The sequence below is a fragment of the Pezoporus wallicus genome, unplaced genomic scaffold (genome assembly GCF_028554395.1).
Source record: "Pezoporus wallicus isolate ANWC-B61680 ecotype Strahan unplaced genomic scaffold, APGP_CSIRO_Pwel_v1 scaffold_3294, whole genome shotgun sequence".
In the NCBI taxonomy this organism is placed as follows: Eukaryota; Metazoa; Chordata; class Aves; order Psittaciformes; family Psittacidae; genus Pezoporus; species Pezoporus wallicus.
In genome coordinates this window covers 2,734,380-2,749,399 of record NW_026635478.1, presented here as the reverse complement: position 1 = coordinate 2,749,399, position 15,020 = coordinate 2,734,380, and the positions used below count along the sequence as shown (strand labels likewise).

The window sequence follows — 15,020 nt, the reverse complement described above, 5'->3', positions numbered from 1 at the left end:
CACACTAAACCATGCCACCCAAGGCGCTGTCCAGCCTGGCCTTGAACACCGCCAGGGATGGAGCATTCACAACTTCCTTGGGCAACCCATTCCAGTGCTTCACCACCCTCACAGTAAAGAGCTTCTTCCTTATATCCAATCTAAACAAACTTATCACCCAAGTTACAGAACAATGTATGTGAGAAGATAGCAGGTCTGGTCTTTCTTCCTGTGTTTGTATGTCTGACTGGGGAAAACCTTAGCCACTCTGTCAGTTTTAATAACTTCTCTATTCGTAGGGTGTAAGAGAAGGGTAGGAGTGAGTGGAGAGGGGGAAGAAAGGAGTGTGTGTAAAAAAGCTGAGTCCAAGAGCTCAGACCTTTCTTCTATAGTGACTGAAAACAAATATTCTAGAGTAGACAGTTTGAGGCAGGCCACTCTTACCCAAATTAATATATAGGTGCTGAAATTGAGTCCTCTTCTGAGACTGAAACAACAGAGATATCCTAAAAGCTCAGAGGACAAATATAAAGTGTTTGACATCCAATACTAAAGAAGTGTTTAAAATCATCATCTGGGAGATACTGCTATTATGGAAACTACTGAGGTTTGGAAGTTTCTTGTCATGTGAAATAAAAAAGTAATGTTTTTAAGTATTCAGTGAGAAATGCTGAGAGAAATGTAGCACATTCTTTCACCTTATCCATTCAAAGCTTACCATCAGGAGCCATCTATTTCCTGACTGACCACAGTGACCAGACCCAAAAGAATGGGGGACTGTTACACCTCAAAGAGAAATGATGGCTCAGATACCTTCATATTCAGTATTTGACATGTACATAACTGGTGTGTCCAATAGACAAATCTGTTACTATGAACAAAACTTCATTGTTTGTTGTTTTCAGTACAAAGGTAGTCCAGGTATCTCCCATGGACCTCTCACTAGAGGAAGGTCTTAATGATCCACTGGATTAGGAATAAATTGATGGGTCCAAGGAGGTCACATAGATTGTGTCCTATCCAACAAAACAAAACAAAACACAAAACATTTCTGGCATTTTCACTCTCAGGTCCCCGATCTTTGAAGGAAACAGGTGAGCTAACCTCATAGTTTAAACGTAAGTAAGTCTTCTAACTGTTGGTTCATTCCACAAAGATTTTGAAGGGATTCTTCTAAAGGAGATGAAAAAGTTAGGTGATGATGATCCTCTAATTTCTCTGTGGTCATACAAGCATCCACTTCATAGTAGCCTGCCTGAGTAACATTTATTGCTGTACAAAGTTTTTGGGAAATCTGTACTACTTTTCTACTTTTTTGCCCCTCCTCTGTCTCTGCCCTCTTAGATATACATATCCAATAGGAAAATTAGATTTCGGCTGATCTGAACCCTTAGTTTACAGGTAAACATAATAGTTGATGTTTGTTCATCAGTCTTCCTCATACTGAGTGAAATATAAGTAGGAGCAGAACAAAGCAATAGTAACATTCTAGGCCTGTCTTGCTTCAGGTATTTCTGGTTTAAGGACGTGATGAACTTGTTATAACCCTTAATTTTACATTATGTCTTACAAAAGCGTTGATTCCATTCTTGCTGGCTTTGAAACATAAGATGAAACAGAACATAGATGAGCTTGTATGTGGAATGAGGAGAGGCAAACTACCTTGTATCACATCTAAAGTATCTTAGAAATACTGGTCAGATCAGAAATATATTCTTTACCAAGGTTAGAAAAGACAGAGATGTATGATCAGTGCAAATGTCAGAATATATATTTTATATACTTTCTGCTTTTGTCTCATGGTTACTTAGGCAAATTCTTCCTTCTAAATACAAGTGTTGAAATTGATGAGCAATATTTCTTTTTAGAAACAGCATTCTAAAACTCATACATTATTTTTCTGGTCTCTTCTGCCTTGACAGTTAATATGTTTTGTTCCCAGTTGGTGGAGGACTTTGTCATTCCTACTTTGCATTTGAGGTGTGAAATATCAGAAATGGAACAATTAACAAGGTTTCACTGAAGTCATGAACAAGACAATATGGTTTCAAAATTTCATCTGTCACATTCCTATTGCTTTGCACTGATTTTGGAAATTAAGTGGCACCAAATTTTTCTCTTCTATTACTCTTCCTTGCTGTACTACATTGTCAAATTAGCATGTACTTTCTGATCACAGCCACAGCCCACTCAACTGCTAGCTTTCTCCTGCAAGAAGAGACTTCGGAATTCTCAATTCAATTTCTCAATGCAATTATATGTGATCTTTGTGCAAAATTACCTTTTGCATCAATTTCCATTCATTTCTCAGAATTTCTTATGAAAGACTGCTTGAGTGTTACAAAGAAATACTCAAAGAAATACTTTTTTTTTTTTTTTCCTTTTGGCTGCATGGTAGTGCTAGAATTTTCCTGTAAAATTTTAACTTAAACACGGGCGTAGAATTAGTCCAGTGTTTCACCTGGGAGATGGTGAACATTATCTGCCTGAAATTTTTAGTCCATAAACATGTAGACATGTTAGTTTTCTGAAGGATTCTTATTTTGATGAGCAGGTATAAGGCAGATTCTTGTGCTGTAAAATGTGATGGTTCATGAGAGGCCGACTGTCATTAAGACGTCTAGGAACCATGCCTTATATAGTCACACAGAAAGAAATTCTCATGGAAACGGCATTATGGAGGTGACAGCTGCAGCTCTATATTTTTCCTAGGTTTAATTTTGCAGTTAAAGATTAACCCTTTATGATCTGTGTAAAAATTACATTTATGTCCCCCTGAAAAACAGAATATATGACTATCAAAACAAATTTCTGAAAATGTACAGGAGAGTCACTACATCTCTGTGGGACTTAGAATTAACTCTGTTTGCACCAGATTACACTGCTATTGCTGAAATTTTGGGCAAGAACTATATTTGGGTATTCTAATGTGGCTAGAATTATCATTAATTACCAACTCATATCTTTCCTCACTGAAAGCTTTTTTCTTCATTAGAGGCTGGCAAGCAATGTTCAGGAAAGTCTATACTGAACTATCTTTCCCCCAATATCTTTCTCTTATTTTGCAGTTCATGATGGGCCATTGTGAAACAGATGGGTAAAATGTGGACAGTGAAACTACCAAGGTAGCAATAGTGAGGCAGTAAAATAGTACATAGTCAAGTGCACACTGTGATGTCAAGTGGTTGAATTGGCAGTTATAAGTAAGAACAAGCACACACTCCTCAGAGACTTTTAATTTGATTTCTAAGGCACTGTATGGCTTTGAGAAGCTGGTAATGTTGGAACCTGAGCACAGAGCCTGAAGGCTGCAAACACTAACCTTGCAAGCCACCTTCTTGTGGTTTCTTTAGATTTAGGAGGAAGCAGAAGGAGAAACAGCAATCTGTCTGGAGACTGTTGCTGCTTTTCTGTGCTCTTGCTGGTGACACTAGAAGCCCACATTCTTCATTAGTTGCTTAGTAATTGTGTTGTTATATCTCCCACACAGGTCCATGGTACCATGCTATAACATTTACTAGAGTGAGAAAATACCGCACTGCCTCATCAAAGATATCTGCAGCTAACATGCTGCCATCAAAGAGCTGGAGCTTGGTCAGAGCACCTTGATGTTTGCTGTGTGAGATAATGGCTTCCTCAGTATTGCTCCTTAAGTTTTTAAATACTATTAATTTTCTGTCATGCACATCTTGTTGCTCATCATCCCATTTTATGATATTACTTTGGCAATACAACCAATATCGTAGCCATACTTACCATTCAAAGTTGACTTCTAAAAGAAGGTACTCTCCAAATACTATTCATCTGTGACTGATAGTTTTATCAATCAACAGTGTGTGTAGAGAAGGGAGTTGAGAATATAGTTTTGGGCAGATATAACATGTGCAGAGTGTGCTGCTGAAAACACCTTTCTGGATCAAATGAAAACAGAACTTCAACGGATTAATTGTGCGGGTGTCACAATACAGTTGTTACCATAGCTATAGAACAGATTTCTAGTGGATTTTTATTTTACATTAGAAACTTGTGCCATGGCAACAGCAGTGCCTGTTAAAGATGTAATTCTGTCATTATACTTTATCTATTACCGCTCTTTTCATTATTACTAACAGCTGTTATTCTTCTGAATGTGCTTTAGTTTTGAACATGGAATCTCATGAGATATAAATGTGAATAAACTGATTTCAAACTTTACATAAGTGCAAAATTCACAGTATTTAGTGTGCTTCTGGTTTTCTTAAGATGCTCTGCAGTCTTGGAGTTGGATTCAGAAAACAGATACGTGATTTTTATGAAGCATCTGTAAATTATAACTCAAATACTAAAAGTGAGAAATGGTATTCCACAGAGTTCTATATATGTATCACAAGCAACTGTGCTGGGGTGCACCAGTGCGTAAATAAATAGTTCATTGAATTGCAATCTGCTGTCTAAATACCAGTTTGGTTGTATATAAACTCGTGATAATAGCAGTATATGTTTGTGGCTTTGAGATTATGGCAGAACTGAATTTATTTGTAGTTCCAAATATAAATGTTTTCCATGCAACACAGTATTGCAGCGATTTTCAGAAGTAATCCACTCTGATGGGTAAGCTGTATGTGCACTTGTAATAACACTAAAAATTGATAGAAATGATATCTGTTTATGTTTTGGTATTTAGGATACTATCTACAAGTAAAAAGATAAGGTGGTAAGAAAGCTAATATCTGGTGAGGAAATAAGATCTATGTTGGCTTTTAAAACAATTTTTTTTGCAAAACAAAAAGAATTATCATAAGCAGAAAACTACTCTCCGTTGGGATTTAATCAAAGGTGAACTTCTCCACCTATTATTCTTTCTCTCTGGTATTCCCATGCTCTTTCTACTCAGAAGACTTCACACAAGCCTATGAGAAAGAAAACCTAGTATTGACTTGCTGTTTACTGAGTATAGACCTATGCAATGTAATTGCATATCATACCATTTCTTAGTCCCAGTTAAGTTGGTTGAAAAAATTAATATAAAGCATCTAATGAAAAGGCTCAAAAGTATATGATAAAGTTAGGAGATAGAACATGATAGAAACGAAGAGTCTGAATTTCTCAGAAATATCAGTAGATTTAAGATTAGTTCTAATCACACAGAGTATCAATCACTAGTATAGACATCTAAATGAAAGGGTTTTTTTTCAATACACAGCAGTATTCAAAAAAACAAGAATAATTTTGATCTGTTTAAAAACAGACAGAAAATAATATATGAAACGCATCACCACTAAGCCTCAGAAGAAATACTGAATTCAGTATCAGTTGTCTTAAAATTAATGGCAGAAATATGCAACAATAAAAAACACCAATCTCGCATATAGGTAATTATTAAAAGCTCAGGAAGATTTTTTGTTGGGTTTTTCTTCTTCAGCAAAGTTGCCTATTTTAGCAAGGATACAGTAGAAATATTTTATGATCCTGTTTAGACTTTCTCATACTTCAAGTTCTGGAGATTGAGATGTTGGGAATTTGCATAAGCAATGAAGACAACTAGTTTTAGTTCTAGATATGGTGGAGTTTGAAGAGGTTATTCAATATCCCATGCTTCAGGTCTTAGGTCAAAAAATACTCTCTTGAAATAAGACAGAAAGCAGTTTTATCACTATTTCATGGATTATTTCTTTCCTCCTGTGGTTTCTTTGGAGCAATACAGTGATTAGTAGGCTACTATAGTATTTAGAGCACAGGTTTAGTCCATCTCTGTACTCTTGCTATTCCCAGAACATTAAAGTATTAAGCAGTAACAGCATTATGAAGCTAAAATAATAATACAAATCTGTATTAAAAGAGCATTAGACTTTTTTTTTCTTCCTGACAAGTCCAGTCTTTTTCATTGTTCATCATAGATGTGGTTTGCATTGCTCAAAATCATGGGGAGAAGAAGGCATAGCTTCCTTTGTCATATGATTAACAAAGCTCTTAGTTAAAGCAAAAAGTAAAAAAGTATCAAGGAAAAGAACTGACAGCTAGGTAGCTAAACAGCACAGAGAGTATGCTCAGTCTCTAACAGAGCTTTTGTTATGTTGATCAAGACCGACCAAACTTTATCCAAATAGTCATTAAAAGTATTCGTTTGTTTTTTGGCAGCTGAATTTGAGACATTAGGGGTCTAACTTAACTACTGAGGTCAACAGCAATTGTGCTATATTCTGTGTTCTACAATGTTAATTACTCTGAACAAGGCAAATCTTAAAAGAATTTCAAATAGAATACCCCAAATTTGTAGACATTTTCAGCATTATATCCTTGTCTCTTATTTCGCATTTATCAAACTAGGATGTTATCACGCTACAACCTTACCCTGTAAAGATATAAGTTCATAATTTTGAACCCATTAGATAATGAACATCATAAAATATCTAAGGAATTTGATATTCATAGAAGAATTTGAATTTTGTGCAATAAATAAGCAACAGAACCCTTCTTTCTGAACAAAGAGAATATAAAGTATTGAAGTGCTTCTCCATCACTGAGAGAACTTCATTTTGAACATGAAATGGGCAGTTGGTTTGTTGTTTGTTTTTTTTTTAAATAGTAGGTTAGGATATACGAAGTGAATTACAGTGCTGCTAATGCATAAGAAAAGTAGAGGTTACACAGGCAACCTTCATTTTCATCTTTCCTGACTTTCTTAAAGTGCTTATATGTGTATTTGTCCTGGGTTCAGCAGTAGCAGTCATTTTTCCCCTTCTTGGTAGCTGGTGCAGTGCAGTGTTTTGCCTTTCAGCCTGGGAACAGAGCTGATAGTAATGTTTTGGTTTGGCCAAGGACTTTGTGAGCCTCATGCTCTGCCAGGGAGGAGGGGAAGCCAGGAGGAAGCAGAGACAGGACACCTGACCCAAACTGACCAAAGAGCTATTCCATACCACAGCACGTCATGCCCAGGATGTAACTGGGAGTTAGCCGGAAGGGCTGGGGGACTGCAGGGTTGGAGGAGGTATCGGTCGGTGCTTGGTCGGGCTGAGGGGGGTGAGTTATCGGTCAGCTGGTGCTGAGGTGTTGTATTCTTTTCCCTTGTTATTTCCTTTATCATTATTATCACTGGTGGTAGCAGTAGTGATTTGTGTTATACCTTCGTTACTAAACTGTTCTTATCTCAACCCGTGGGAGTTGCATTTTTTTTTCGATTCTCCTCTCTGTCCCTCCGGGAGCAGGGGGAGGGCAAGAAAGGGGGGGAAGTGAGCGAACGAATTACCTGACTGGGTTTAAACCACGACAGTATTTTAAAGATGAAAGTTATACCTACAGTGGAATATATATACTTACATATGCACAATAAAATAACTGTACTGACCTGCCACAACATATGGTGAGTAGCTTTTCTCTCTAGGATCCACTATCAATCTGATCTCTGACTGATGAGCGTTTACTTACTTCTTAGACATGTAAAATAAGATGTGTCAATTTGGAGCAGGATCCCAGCTTCTGAGTTTTTCATGTGAATAAAAAATACCAAAGTCAATCATTATTTGCATAATTTTCAAAATTGTAGACATACACAATTAATTCAGCAACTTTCAGAAATCAAAGTAAGTGAGAATGTCCCATGTCCTTTCCCCAAAAAAGAGCTTTTCTGGCATTATAGATTCCTTAAGCTCTATCAAGTCCCCCATACAATCTTTTGCCATTATAGCCCACATCATTTATTTGCAAAATTTCTTAAGACTATATTCTAGTCAGTTGTTTCCCAAAGAAAAGTAGGTTTTCTTAGGTTGCACTCATAATCTTGGTTAGAATTTTATCATGATATTTTACCAAATAAGAAAAGCTAATGTTACATTTTTAAGCAGCTGACTAGTAAAAAAGCTGATGATGTTTTGAAGTACACACCAAAATCTTTCTTTCATTCATGTAATCAAATACTGCCTTCTTTTAGAATTAATATTTTGAGATTTTTAGGCTTCTGGTTTTGGATTTTTTTTTTTTTTTTTTTTTGCAAGCACGTATTTCAGCAAATAAGGGAAAACTGCTTCATTTCTTTGCAAATTATTACATAATGCTATGTTTGATTTCTTCTCATAGCTAGTGCTATGCACACAGTCCTACAGTTAGAGTCTACATATGTGTATGCAACTTCTAGGAAGAATAAGATGAATGCATTTATCTTTAACAAAGTAGTTATAGAGATGCAACTGTTAGTGGGGACACAGTTATTCTGAGTAGAATATGTTAACTTAATGCCATGTGGATAGAGTGATGTTATCCATACCAGTACTGTAAATGAGGTAGTACAGATAGAAAAAGGTCTTTTTCTTCCCGCTCCCCCTTTTTTTTTTCTCCTCCTAGTCCTTACAGCAACAGGCATAAACAGAGCCTTTATCTTTAATAATCCACTCTGACTGTGCCAAAAACTGCATTTTTCTGTAGTTTATTTTTTTGTGTATTTGTACTAAATTGCATGTAAAACTTGGTTCAAAAAGACTTGATTTCCTGGTGGGTTTTTTTGTTTGTTTGTTTGTTTTTTTTAATGGTTACTATTACTCTGAATCTGTTTGCAAAAGTTCCCAGAAATAAAAAGAACACTCAGATCTATTCTTTAGAGACTGTCTGTAAAAAGGCATCATAGTGTAAATTCACTATTATTATAATGACTATAAGAACTAAAATTGCTAACAATACTCCTGACAATACTTGTTCTTCATGTGTTTTACTACCTACAAACTAACTAGCTAATTCATCACAATAAACTGTATAATTTGTGCACATTTCAACTTAATAACAAATTAAATGAGACAACCATTAGCTTGATGGCATAACAATGGAATTTTGTCTTATAAATTTGTTTTTTCATGGAATTTATATGTAGCACTGACTGGTTTTGGATGGTTTTCAGACAAGATAAAATAGTTAAGTTTAAGGAGAGAATTGTTTTTTAAGAGACTAATAATTCATGCCATAAGTATCTTTTGTTTCTGTACATAAGCAAGAACCAAGCAGCATACAAAAATCACTTTGCAGAGGGTAAGGGTTTTGTTGTTTGCAGTATTTTATAATGCTGTTTTTTTAAGAGGTAATCTCTCATTTCAGAGCGTCTTTGCCAGGGAGAAGCATCCACTGAAAGTGAGCTTCCTGAAGGACACCCCGCTGAACAGTTTGCTGGTTTACTCCATGGATCATCACCTGCGTGTGACCCACCTGATAATCCATTCCAGCTGTACAGCAAAGTAAACCAGTGCAGTGGTCCACTAGAGAAAAGCATTTTGAGCAAGAGCACAGTTCAGCAGATACAGCTGCAGAAAGAAAGCAACATTGATGCACCCGTTAAGAAAAAAAAGCCACCAATTGTTAACAGAACCATATTTCATACTAAAACTAAACCAGTAGAAAATCATACGTTGGTTGGCACATCAACCAGGATAAGTGAACAATGGGTTATCTCCACTGGAGGATTTGTTGAGCGAGCGTGCACGCTTGGGAGAATACGATCTTTTCCAAAGACTTTGCTTGAAATGCATTTGTGCAAAAATGTGTCAAAATCTGATTCTAATCTTATCACCCGTCCACCAAACGACAAAAAAGCAAGAAGCAACTGGAGTGAACCCACACCAAACCAGCAATGCTCCAAAGAGAATTCGGAGAGAACACCTTCCTTCACATCAGAATGGGAAGAAGTAAGTTATATTTATTTCTAAGAACAAGAAAATATACAGTATTGTGAAAATGCTGTTATTGTTTGAAATAAAAAATTCATCTTTCACACTGCAAATCTTTGGAGACTATGTCCTAGTGTAATGCATAGTAGTTTGACAGCTGCAACAAAATGCAGCGCATTTCTGTTCAAACACTGCACGCTTAATGAAGCCTATTGTGTCCATGGGGAATGAAGTTAACTGGAAGTAATTCTGCAGTTCATTGTGACATTGAAATTATTTTCTACTAATGCCTCACCACCAACACTAATTAAATTGGTAAAATTCTTTGTAGCTGTGTCCATATTTAGATACTTGATAATTATTTCCCACCATGACAATGCCCACCAGCAAGAGACAAGAGAAAATGGCAAGAATGGAGAGTCTAAGATTTTTAGGTTGATTATGCATTCTACAAACTCTCCCTATATAACATGTTATCTAACTGGTGTGTAACCTGTGTACAGAATCCTTGGCAAAAACCTTACTCTTTTGTGAAGTGGGAATACACTTACAGATACGGTGAATTCAGGACTATTAAAAGAAATGTCCACGCTGAGTTTGTAGTACACATGCTTGCTCCCACAAGAGTGTTTATTTTAGTTTTATAACTATATTTAAAATAAATTTTAAACACCTATTTTTTCCTCCTGTGTTACATTTCAAGGATGCAAATGGTTCTTCATAGACACAAAACTTTCCATCTTACTGAGGTAAATGAAAAGTGGGAAACATTTAAATCTTACTGCTATTACAGAGAAGCAAGTTTTTCTCTTTAAAATGACTGCTACAGAAAATCTATATATCTCCAGAGTGCTACTTTATTTCAGAAAGAACCCAGAGCTTGTGTTTGGTTATTTTTCTAGAAATTCTAGACAATTCTATTTTCCCAGCTCATCTAAATGTCTGTTTTGATAAGGCATCTGAAGGTAGTTTTTGTTGTAAAATAACTACTTTCTCAGTGACATGTTCTTAAGATCAGGTTTGGATCTTAATGATTTGGATGCATTGTTATGAAATCCGAATATGAGTCAGGTCCAAGTTTGCCTTTCTAGGAAGACAAGTTTTGTTTGTTCTTAAGAGTAAGAAAAAATGTAGTTTATTTTAAAAACAAAAGATATGAATTCTAAATCTGCAGATTCTGACATAATTTCCAGATTGCCCTGATTTCTCATATCACCAGTGGCAAATACGTAGTTTTTTAAATGGAGGCTAATGTTTTTCTAATAGTCCTAATATTAATCATAGTAAAACCTGGAACTCTGCGTCTGCCTTCTTAGACAGCACCAGCTTTTGATTCACCTTTTGTTTTGTCTTGTTCTTAAAGAAAAAAAAAAAGGGTATAATATTTTTTACATAGTAAGTTCAAAGTAATTTAGAAATGCACAGATGAGTTTTGGGATCAGCGTAATGCTGTTTCATGAACAATACCTTTCTGTGGTATGTGGGGACACATCTATGTTTCATGCCTATTTGTGGCCTTGGGGCAGATGGAAAAAAGCAGCATAGGAAATTCTCTGGAAATTTTCAATGAACAATTGCTTTAGTACTTCATAACACACAAAACAATATTCTTATGCATTAATATTACTGCTTAAATAGATCTCTGCTGGTTATACCTACATGACCATAATCATAAGTATGAACTGTAGAAAAAGAAATACTAGTCTTAAGCTTTAGCTTTTGCTAGTGTACAAATGTTGCAAAATAAAAATCAAGGCGGAGAAATTGTCTACCTTTGATTTTTACGTTTCGCAATGTTGATTGTTATTTTTTTAACTGTAGTAATAATGCCAAAAATTTATGCATGAGAAAGCAAAATGAAGTGATAAAGATGGGACCCATCAATTGTTTTCACTGTTTTCTCTTTTGTAGATTGATAAAATCATGAGTTCTATAGATGCTGGAATTAATACTGGACTGGAGGAGATGAGTGATCACGCTGCAAGTAAGGAAAAACAAATAACTATTGTTTCATTTTGACTTAACTGTCTATAGGGAAACCGGGGATAAGATATTGCTAAGTAACCCACTGTGTTGAAATCATTTGTAGGTATTTGAATAACCATGAACAGAATCAATGTTGTTTACTGCTGGAGGTGCATTAGGTCCAGTATCCTGGAGCTGTTACTTTAAATAGCACATTGGAGTCATTAATGTTGTTTTTAAATCTTACCAGGAAAAATATTCCATTAGTGCCTACTTACTGAGGCCTTCCTGCTAGGGGGATATTTTCCAGTCTTTTTCAGCTGAGTTTTTGTTTGGAATGATGGGACCCTGAGTATATCTAATCCAATTGCTGCTGACACTTTTTAAAGCATCATGTTACCTAATACTGCTTCGATCAAATATTTGGCACAGGGCTGAAAATGTTGCTGACAGCCAGTGACTAGTGTTAGCAATGTAGGGAAAAGTTACAAACATTTCCTACCATGGTGACTTCTAAGAACTCCACGTCATGCCTAGCCTTTTGGTGTGTCAGTATAAACCTGTGCAACAGTGCTGATAAGAATTTTGAAAGTATTTTACTATATCTTCTTCCTAACTCGTGGAAGGAAAACTGACTTGTACGTCTGAATAATTTGGTCTTGAGGCAAAGCTGTTAATTCACCTGTACTGGTACATTCTGTTAGCAATTCCAATTACTTGGGTTTATCTATTGGACAGGAGACTATGTACCTTTTTGCTTAAAATTTAAAAAAAAAAAGGAAAAGTATTTTTAACAACAGCCCATTTCATAGAGCATTATATCTGTACAGTATAAAACTGCGTCATCAGTTAAATAGAGTTGACACAGCTATTTTAACAGTAGCTGGACAGTGAGAAGCAAATCTAAGAAAAAGAGAAAAAACTGATTTGAATACAAATGTAATTGCAGATCAAACAAGCAGATTCAGATTATTATTGTTCTAAAAGAGTAAGGGGCAGTCTCATGAAAAGTGCTAGGCATGTTGTCCTGGCAGGCTGTTTTTGATTCCTGAAACTTGCAGTGTTAGAAGGGAGAATTATTCATAGAGAAACTCTTGGTTAGGAGATAATTAATAATTTCTGAATTTGCTAAAAGCAATTCATGATTTGCTGAATTTGAGATGGAGTTAATTTCCTCTATAGCACCCTTCATAGTGCTGTGCTTTCTACTGGTAGCTGGAAGAGTGTTGGTACCACCAGTGTTTTAGCTATTGCCAAGCAGCACTCACGTGGCACCAAGGCTGTCTCTCCAACATCCCCCCTTATCAGTAGGCTGGGTGGGCAAGATGTTGGGAGGGAATATAGCTGGGGCAACTAACCCAAACTGACGAAAGGGGGATATTCCATGCCATATCACATCTGCTCACCAATAATAGCTAAGAGAAAGGGGAGAGGTTGGGACGGCATTTGTTACTATGTTTATCTTCTGGAGAAGCCACTACTTACACTAAAGCTGTACTTCCAAGAAAGTGTCTGGACATCACCTGGTAATGGGAAGTAGTGAATAGATCTTTTGTTTAATTTTGCTTCTGTGAGTGACTTTTGCTTTTGCTTTATTTAACTGCATTTTTCTTGACCCCACAAGGATTTTTTTTCCATCTTATTTTCTCCCTACCTGGTCCTGCTGAGGTGCGGAGTGATAAAGCAGCTTAGTGTCACCTAGCATCCAGCCATGGCCAACTCACCCCAGTACTTTTTGGTTCCCCATCTGAGGCTCCAGGGATTCGAGGTCAGGATAGTAACTGGGAGAAGTAATGAGGAAAATATGGACTGAACAATGTGGAATGATGGTGCAGAATTTTGGTTATTGTAATTGTGGTAAAGGAATGAGGGGTGGATTGTGTGCAAAATTGTGTCCACTTTTGTTAGGTGTTGTAATGATGATTTTTTGATTTTGGTGTGGGATTGGTTTTTGTTGTTGTTGTTGATATGAGTGAAGATTCTGTGATTTTAATGATAATCCTTAAATATGTGATCCACAGAGGCAAGGAGTGGAATATATTGACTTTGTGTGGCCAGGTTTTGGATGGACCTGCTGGTAGCACATAGTTATCTGGGATAGCACTATAGCTCTGTGGTATCTGGGATGACATAGTTGAGAAGTAGGAGGGAGAGAAATGGCACAGCAGCCAGATAGAGGAGTTAGACTATGTGAGAGGAACAGCTCGGCAGGCACCAAGGTCAGAGCAGGAGGAAGGAGAGGAGATGCTCCAGGCACCAGAGCAGATTCCCCTGCAGCCTGTGATGCAGACAATAGTGAGGCAGGCTGTGCTTATTCAGCCCATGGAGGTCCCTGGTGGAGCAAATATCCACCTGCAGCTTGGGGAGGACCCTATGCTGAAGCATGAGGGTGCCCAAAGGAGGCTTTGACCCTGCAGAAAGCCTGTGCTGGAGCAGGCTCCTGGCAGTACCTGTGGTCCTGTGGAGAGAGAAGCCCCTGCTGGAGCAGGTTTGCTGGCAAGACTTGTGACCCTGTGCAACCAGACCATATCACCCAAGGCTCTGTCCAGCCTGGCCTTGAACACTGCCAGGGGTGGAGCATTCACAACTTCCTTGGGCAACCTATTCCAGGACCTCACCACCCTTACAGAAAAGAACTTCTTCCTTATATCCAGCCTGAATCTCCCCTGCTTAAGTTTGTATAATATAGTAGCACAGTATTGGAGTGTACAAGTCAAAGAGATTTCTCTTAGTGATGGATGTTAAAGAATCTATATTAATGAAATTTCACTTTTCTTGTCTAATAACTTTTTAGCAAACAGTAAACTTTCTGATAATACTGAAGAGCGAATGTATCTTGATACAGAATTCTTCTTTTTAGTATTTACTTAGTCCTGTAATTCATATTATAGTGTTTTAATGAACTGTTAGTAAAAACAAAAACATGTTAGGTTCAAGCACAAATACTCTTAATTTACTAGGCATGAGGAGCTTTTTATACTGCACAGTATCTCATTCTCTGTGAAAAATATTTGAGAGGAAATGTGTCATACACTGATAGTTCAATAGCTATATTTAAATTAGACAATGATGACATCTTGTGATGAAATCCTTGAATGGATTTGCAGAAACCTTGGACTATATTTTCCTACTAATGAAATCTGGAAAGACTTCATTTAGCTCTCGAGGGGAATCTTGTAAGGAGTGATTAGAGGAGCAGTGAAAGGGGAGAATCAAAACTGGCTGATGTGGTCATGAGGACTTCATCCACAGCATGCATTCAGAAACAAAAATATTAAAGCAGAGATTTCAGTTTGGTAGTGGTAAAGGTAATGGAGGAGTAAACTAGAAACTGTGGAGGGAGAGATGGCTGCTGGTATCCTGTAAGAGCATGGAACATTCAACATCTGAATAGCTTAGCATTGAAATCAAAAGCAGGAGTGCTGACTAGAGGGCAAGTAAGAACTAATCTCA

The 15,020-nt window shown here is 36.8% G+C and overlaps 1 protein-coding gene across 11 annotated transcripts in view; it reads left to right on the top strand.

Moving 5' to 3' along the window:
• Positions 1-15,020, top strand: part of ANKS1B (ankyrin repeat and sterile alpha motif domain containing 1B) — a 441,168-nt gene that overhangs the window by 195,418 nt on the left and 230,730 nt on the right. For all 11 annotated transcript variants that reach the window (XM_057425330.1, XM_057425361.1, XM_057425317.1 and 8 more), the window contains 2 exons: positions 9,037-9,620; positions 11,514-11,586. In XM_057425330.1, coding sequence (XP_057281313.1) covers positions 9,037-9,620; positions 11,514-11,586 — 657 coding nt within the window. The remainder of the gene's footprint in view (positions 1-9,036; positions 9,621-11,513; positions 11,587-15,020) is intronic.